The 8,729-nt window shown below is 36.2% G+C and overlaps 1 protein-coding gene across 1 annotated transcript; it reads right to left on the reverse strand.

The window, feature by feature from the left end:
• Nucleotides 1-1,574: 1,574 nt before the first annotated feature.
• On the reverse strand, nucleotides 1,575-2,557 carry LOC101628007 (olfactory receptor 52N4). The gene has a single exon (XM_004683124.1). The coding sequence runs from the start codon at nucleotides 2,554-2,556 to the stop codon at nucleotides 1,591-1,593; it is 966 nt and encodes a 321-aa protein (XP_004683181.1). The 5' UTR covers nucleotide 2,557; the 3' UTR covers nucleotides 1,575-1,590.
• Nucleotides 2,558-8,729: the final 6,172 nt, after the last annotated feature.

Consider the following 8,729-nt stretch of genomic DNA (forward strand, 5'->3'; position numbering starts at 1 on the left):
CATTTCTTAGAAAAGACGCCTGTGTTGCTAGCCAATACCTCAGTCCTTTTGGTTCAAATTCCACCCATGGACCATACTAGAGGCCTGCACCTAGTATTGCTTCTCTCTCTGCCTGTACCATCTTGACTTCCCCAAGTGGCCCCTCAAAATGTGCTATGTATTTCCTGTAGGACCTGTGAGCCACAAATTCCTGTTTTATTTTCCTTGTCTTTTTTTTTTTTTTTTTTTTTTTATACAGAAGTGGGGTACAGGCCAGACGCTCAGGGGCGGCGAGAGGCTTCACCAAAGACAGAGTGGGGAGCAGAACAGGCAGATCGATGAAGTACACTGCTGAGGGAAGCAGCGGGCGGGTCAGGAGAGGTCTGCCTCACCATGTGGATCTCCTCTGGGGCAGGCGGGAATCGAACTCATGCGGAAGTGGCTTTAGCTTCTTAGTGCTGTGCTTTAACCCACTGCGCCACCAGGGAGGGCCGTCTTTTTTTTTTTTATCAACAGGGACTTATCATCTGACACCCCAAGGTTTTTCTTAACAAATGGCAGTTCAGCTAAATTATAATGGGATGTTTTCAGATGAGATTGACATTTGAATTGGTGGGCTCAATAATACAAGGTGTTCCTCTTCACTGTGGGTAGCCAATATCCCATATATCAGTCCTTGCTCTCAGGCTTGCATTTGCACCAGTGGCTACCACTGGTTTTCAGGCTTTTACACTTGATTTTCCTGCTTCTTTAGCTACTAGGCAGATTGTGGGGCTTCTCATACTCATCTGGTTTATCCATTCTGTAGTTAACAAGCATTTAAGTTTTTCCACTTTTTGGCTAATAGTGCTACCCTGAACATTTGTGCAAAAATCTTGCTGGAAAAGACATATTTAATTCTTTTTATGTAGAACTAGGGCTGACATTATTTGCCCATATAGTAGTTCTGTTTCAACTTTTCACCACACTGTCTTTCATGAAGAGTGTGCGCATTTATACTTCTATCTGCAATGTGCAACAATAACAGTGTCTTCAGCTCATTGTAAACACTTGTTATTTTCTGCTATTTAATTTACATTTAGCCATTAGAGTGAGTGTGAACTGGTATCTCACTGTGGTTTTGACTCAAATGCTTTAATGATTAGTGATGTCAAGTATATTTTCAAGAACTTCTTAGTTATCAGTTGTGTACTTATATAGTTGTGTAAAATATGTGTACTTATATAGTCCAGGGGTGAGTAACAATGAACTTTCAACCTGGAAATTACAATCACTACTTGGAAGTAGGATAAACTCCATTTTTTTAATTAAAATAAACAAGTATGTTTATTTAGGCTAATAATAATTTATTTGGGCGAATAGGTTTATTTTAAATTATTCTGCCACCATATTTAAAAGGAAGGAAACTTAAAAAAAAGGAAGGAAACTCATAGAAAAATTGGTAGCTAATGCTAATGGTATTGAAATTCTCAAAACACATGCTTAGACATATACCATTCAACAAACTTCATTTCTGAGGTCAGAATAATACTTCTAGAACTATTGGTTCCAGTTTAACAGCTATGTAGAAGCAATCTTTGCCTCATCTCCTCTCTCCTGGAAAATGTCCACTCATATGCTATGGGATTTGGAATCCTTAGAACCTGAAAGGATCCTGATGACACAGTCTCGTATCTGCTTGGTTTTCATTCCATAGACAATAGGATTCATAGTGGGAGGCAAGAGAAGATAAATATTGGCCATGATGATGTGGCAAGATGGAGGGATTGAGTGGCCTCCAAAGCGATGGGAGAAAAAGGAAAAGAAAGCTGGGCTATAGGATAAAACAATGGCACAGATGTGGGCAGTACAAGTGCTGAAGGCCTTCTGCCGGGCATCTGCAGAGGAAAGGTTGACCACTACCCGGAGAATCATGGTGTAGGAGACTGTGATACACAGGATGTCAAAGCCCCCAATCAGAAGGGCAATCGTTAGACCATAGATGGCATTGGCCTTGATATTTCCACAGGATAACTTGGCTACAGACATGTGGTCACAATAGGTGTGATGTATTTTATTACCTCTGCAGTAGGGCAGTCGTTTGGTGAGGAAAGTGAAGGGGATGATGAGCAACACTCCTCTCAGGAACGTGAAAAGGCCAGACTTGGCAATAACAGGGTTGGTGAGGATAGTTGAGTAGCGCAGAGGGTAGCAGATGGCCACATAGCGGTCCAGGGCCATGAGCATGAGCACCCCAGACTCCATGCCTGTGAAGGTGTGGATGAAGAACATCTGGACTAAGCACTCTTCAAAGCTGATTTCCTTGAGATGAAACCAGAAGATGCAAAGAGCTTTAGGGATGGAACTAGAGCACATGACGAGGTCAGTTAGGGAAAGCATGGCCAAGAAGTAGTACATGGGCTTGTGCAGGGCGTCCTCATGCCAGATGAGGTAGAGGAGTCCACAGTTCCCTACCACAGCCACAACATACATGGAGCAAAATGGGAAGGAAATCCACACCTGTATGTCTTCCAGTCCTGGTACTCCGTTCAGAATAAATGAAGTTGGGGTGAGGTCTGTTTTGTTTAGCATTTGCATGATCAGTTAGTCTGAAATTTTACATAGGTTTTCCTAGAACAAGAAAAAGAGAAAATATGGTACTATCTTCCACTAATTCCCATATTTGAGAAATCCAGGCCCTCCCTGGTGGCTCAACGGGTTAGGACGCAGCACTGCTAGCTGGCCACAGCAGCTTCAGTGCGAGATCAACCAGCCCCGGAGGTGACCACATGATGCAGCAACCTCTCCTGACCCGCCCGCTGCTCCCCTCAGCAGTGTACTTCGTCGATCTATCTGTTTTGCTCCCCACTCTGTCTCTGGTGAAGCCTCTCATTGCTCCTGCACTCTGGCCTGTACGCCAGTTCTGAATGCATAAGTAAATAAATCTTTTTTAAAAAAGAAATCCATAATTCAGTTTACTGATGAAACAATCACATTTTCAAAGTCGGAGAGTAATATTTTTATTTATTTGTTGTTTATTTATTCATGGATTCATTTAACAAATTCTAATTCAGCAGTCTAAGTTCTTATCATAGATGCTGACTGTATATTACATTTTAAAAAGGCAAGTTCCTATCGTCATGTATTTATAATCAAATATAATTCTTCAGTGACTTGTAAAAGGATTTTTGTTGCGATACCTTAACTGATAGTAATTTTATACATCTCCTTGGGATGTAATCCTAAAGAAAAGTCCTCTGATTGCCTCATGAGTGCCAACAGATATGATGGTTTTTATTCTTATTCTTAATTACTGACACTGATTTTTTATTACCAATTTACTAAACATTTTGGAAATATTAAATCATTTCTTGTTCAGTGGATTTTGGGGGGTCTCAGGATTCAATATAATATTTTATTTATTCTCGTTTTTATAATGCCTCATTTGGGTCTTCTCATGTGCCTGGTCTATAGATGCACTTACAGAAATGCTCTCAAAATTTTACTCCAGATAAACTTCTAGCAAGGATTGGAGTGCTGCTGACATTCCTTCTTATGGTGAATAGGTAACAGCAAACCATTTATTTTCTGCTCTTTCTACCAATCCCTGTTCTACTTTCAGGTAAACGTCTGAGATTATGTGGTATCTGTGGCAAAACAAAACCCCAAACATTGTCAGTGAGGGTGATGTTAGTTATCAGAACACTGGAGTCTAAAAATGATTTTTGTAGTTTTTCTCATTTTTAGAGAAAATTTTGGCCTCTTAATTTCTCCAAGACCAGGTTAGGACAACAAGAGCACTAGCTCAGTGAAGCATATGGATTTCAACCCTACATTTCCAGTTACTAGTGGTAACTTGTAGATAATTTATGTACTACCTAAAAAACAAATTATACAGCCTTCTAAGTGTTTATAAAAATACACTTATAAAAAATACAGAGTCCAGAAACACACTTTGAGACAACATTAAGTCTTCTAATTTATAACAAGAAACATTATAGACTATAAGTATTTCTAGAATAATGAGATATATAAAGGGGAAAAGAAACACATCTTATTCCATAAAGCATATCATACACAAAGGTCAATTTTAGAATATTATTATAGCTAAATGTGAAATGCAAATACACATTCCCTTTGATATTTTGAATAGACCAAGAGTATTTTTAAAAAAGGGAAACATACTCATAAAAAAATGGCAGATTGAATCCAATTAAATTAAATTTTATGAATGAAAAGGTATTTAAAGCATAAGAAAAAGATAAGCTATAGCCTAGAAAATATTCACAGTGCATGTCTCTGACAAAAATGTATATCAAAAATGTATAGAATGCTATAATGTTGAAAATAAAAAAGGATAGGAAGGGTTGAATTAATTAAACATACTATACAAAAGAGGAATAAAGTTCCACTAAAAACATAGTCACAGAAAATAAACACAAATTAAATCTTCACATAGCAATACACACTAAAGTAATAGCTAAAATTTAAAAAATAGCTAAAAATAGTATTGGTAAGGTTATGGAAACATTGGAAATTTCACCTGCTGCTAGTAAGACTGTAGAGTTTAACTATTTTTGGTATCAACATATGTATGACTATCAGTTTCATTTCTAACAAAACTCCCTACATGTTGTCTCCAAAAGCACCAATTAAAAAGTTTGGAACAGTATGACCTATAGTATTTTAGTAATTTATAACTAGAAATAACTTAAATGTCCATACTGTCAGTTGGGTAATTTTGATTCCTTCCTACAATTAAATTTCACATAACAATGACTGTAAATAATCTTACAATGGATAAATCTTACAAACTTAATTTTTAAAACTATATGCAAAGTTGGACTTAATTCTGCAAGCTGTTTATACACAAAACATGAATTAACCTGTGCTATTACATAAAAACAAGTGCTGAGTAGGAGACAGGGAAATTGGAAGGAAGCCAGAGATAAATTGATTGTGTGAGATAATGGGGATTTTCTCTTTCTGAAGAATATGTCTTCAGTTTGTAAGAACTCACTATGATATAATTGTGAAAAATTGCAAATCCATTGCAATTTACTAAAAACAAAAAATGAGAGAAGTGAAAGAAGAGAACATGGTAAAACACTGTATCATAATTTAGTACTCAGTACTCATGCTTGTATGCTCCTCCCATACTAACAGTGACTCTTTGGCATGTTTGCAAAAGTTGATGCTACAAAGAGCTATTTATTGCCACTAAATGAATTTTGTTCAGTGTTCTATCAGAGTCAATATGTACATTCCACCTTCTGTTAATAAAAGTGACTATTTTAAGAGCCTCTGATAGGAAATTCAAACAGAACTGTCAAAAGATTTATCTTGAGAAAAGTAGGAAGTACAGATTGGACATGTTAATAAAGATATTCTTAAAAGACCAATCCTCCTGCTCTTACTGAATCTTAGAGGTCCACTGGGTGTCGTACGAGCTCATGTACTTACCAGAGTCTCAGGAGAAGCTTCTAAGAGGAAAGGAGACATGTTCTCAGAACTGAAGCATAATTAGGATACTGACAGCTCAAAATGGCAAGTTCGGTGTTCTCTCCTGTTGCCACTTGATATTCCCTAATATCTCAGTTTTGTGACATGTACTCCTCTGTCTTTTGGGCACTGTCCTTCCTACTCCCCTTCCAGTGCAGTTTATTCTTATTCATTTTTCAAGGGAAAACAATTGTTTGGAAAGGTCAAATATCCTTTAGGATGTGATTGTGAGTTATCCTCTAAACATCTTATCATATTGTAGATACAAACTGACATGATAGAAGCTATTTCTTTTCTTTATATTTACCTCATGGTAAATCAACTTTATAAAATCAACTCATATATGGGAAAGCTTCATGACTCTTTGAAATCATTGATGTGAAAGACAGCTTCCCAGTTTTGACAATAAATTATTTAAAGTATTCATTAATTTTAACATAATGCCAATTGAAAAGCATATGAGTAGTGCAACAAAGCACATTAGGATAAAAACTACACATAATTAAAAAAAAATTATATATAGATATAGATACATATACCCCACACACACATTTTAATGTTAACAATACATCAAATAATTAGGGACGATATATTAATGTCAGAAAAATAGAAGTCAAAGCATAATGCTTGTGTCAAGATCAATTTAGGGAATAAAATGTTTGGCATTATGCAATTTAACTTAATTGTATCCTATGATTTCTTTTCTACTTTAGTGATGTTTCTCCACAACCCAAATCACTCACACAAAATAAATGCACTTTCTCTTAGTTAATACAAAACAAAATTATAAAATGACGACTTCTTAAATGTGCACTTACATCAGCATATGTTACCTTTAAATATTATAGTTATGGCATATATTTAAATTTTAGCTGTGGAATTTCAAGGACTGTATGCATGAATTTCCATTTTGGATGAAAACATAAAATGTTTATATTCTCGCAATGCAAGAAATGTTTTTCCTTGAAGGTCAAAACTATCAAAAAATTACATCTTATAGACATGATAATTCATAATTTCTATTTCTTAATTAAATATTTGTTAGTGACTTCTTAAAATCAGCAGTGGATGTTCTCATTTTTAAAGCATTGAACAGTCTCTCTCAAAGTGATGTCTGATACCTGCATTGATCTACATGTTGCATTGCACACAGCAGAGCACAGTACAAAACCACAGCTTCTCTTGGAATAAAATGTCTAAAGAAAAGAGTGAACATTATTAGTTCAGCATCTTAATGATTCCCACACAGAAAGAACAATTTGCCTGGGTTGTAGAAAAATATGCTATGCTGTTATCCAACCATGTTTCTTTAGCTCTACTGCATTTTTCAAAACCAAAGCCAAAACAACTTTGATCTACCACCATTTAATGTCTTCTGCCAAGAACTTTGACATATTATGCTGGAATATAGACAGTGTTAATAAAATAATAAGATTAACATGACTATCACCACATATAATGCAACTTTGACATTGTCTGCTTCTACCTTCTGTAGGTAATCAATTTTTTTTCCCATTACACTATATTCAATTCTTTAAAGTTATGCTTTTATTTTACATGAGGCTGTTTGCTCCGTGTAGTCTGAGAGACAAAAATCAATGAAACAAAGTCATAGCTTTGTCTTTGTGGAAAATAACCAAGGAAAATTAGACTGATTTTGAGGAATAAGGAGAGGACAGAGAAAAATCACAAGTAACTTGATCATTAGCCTAGTGACTGACCATCTTTTCTAGCTAATCTCCCACTTCTCCTTGGCATGGGAGGGATTCATTGCTGACTGCTACTACTACTGAAATAAAGATTTCTATTTGCATAGGGAAATAACAGATAATCACAATGATGTCACCCTAAATATTAATCTCAAAGGTGGAAAAAGATTCCAACATTTAATTTCACACAATTCTTCCTTTAAACTATGTGGATTGATTCAAAGGTTTATTTCTGAAAAAATAATAAACAATGGATATGTTGCTATCCATTTTATCTCCACTTTTTCTCTCTGCTATAAAAATAATTATTTCACTATTAGTTCTTTTGCATGTCTTGAATACCTTAGTTTCTGGAGAATATGGCAGTGAGCTGGCTGCAAACTGGTTCAGGTACTCCAGGTCTTGGTCAAAAAAGTCACAATCCTAGAACAGATGTTCAAGTGCTAGTCTCTTTGATATTTGTACTATTGAAGTGAGCACTTAAAGGAACATGTGTTAATATGTCCCAAGATGATATTTCAGTATATCAGAAACACATGTGTTGGTGTGGGAATCGATTTGACCTCTATGGGAGGAGGAAAAAGAGCAGGATCTTTGTATTCTTTGTGTCCAAGTAGTGATGTATAAATAAAGAGTGTCATCTATTCTTTGCTTGCTAGTATGGTGAGTGTGTGAGAATTAAAATGAACATGTTTTTAATGAAAACTAGGATTAAATGTTATAGCAAATGTTTATTTCCTTTTTATTCACTGGCCTTTAGAAAATAGATCAAAAGCATTTAATGGAGAGTGTTTCATGTATACATTGATTCATTGCAATGTTGTAGGATTTTAGGTATCAATACTACAGTAGCTTTCCAAATGCAAATATCTGGGTGTTCCCTATCTCCAGGTAGTGTCACTCAAGTCAATTGCTATATCCATTTGATGTACAACTTGTCTGTGGTTGGGCTATTTTTATACTCTGCATTCAGGATCAGTACCCTCTACAAGATCCGTTAAAGAGAATTAATACCAGCAACAGTACTGATGCAATAAAAAAAGGACAAAATTTTAAAGTAGCATTTCTAGTACATTCCAGCAGTGCAGTTTACATTTTTTTTTAAAGTTTTATTTATTTGTACATACAGAACTGGGGTACAGGCCAGAGGCTCAGGGGCGGCGAGAGGCTTCACCAGAGACAGAGTGGGGAGCAGAACAGGCAGATCGACGAAGTACACTGCTGAGGGGAGCAGCAGGCAGGTCAGGAGAGGTCTGCCATGCCATGTGGTCACCTCCAGGGCAGGCGGGATTCGAACTCATGCAGAAGTGGCTTTAGCTTCTCAGTGCTGTGCTTTAACCCGCTGCACCACCAGGGAGGGCCGCAGTTTACATTTTAATGACACAACCGTCTTATCACATAAGCACAAAACTATTGGAATGAAAGAAGGGGAACACAAATACAAAGTAAGAAATAATCACAGCAGGGAAATCATTCATGTATTTCATGTTTTTCCTTTTATTGTAGCATTTCTTTTAAAATGATCTTTGAGAATAAGATGTTTAAAATGTTTTCCTATCC

Source organism: Condylura cristata, unplaced genomic scaffold, assembly GCF_000260355.1.
Source record: "Condylura cristata isolate star-nosed mole 26May11 unplaced genomic scaffold, ConCri1.0 scaffold00015, whole genome shotgun sequence".
NCBI lineage: Eukaryota > Metazoa > Chordata > Mammalia > Eulipotyphla > Talpidae > Condylura > Condylura cristata.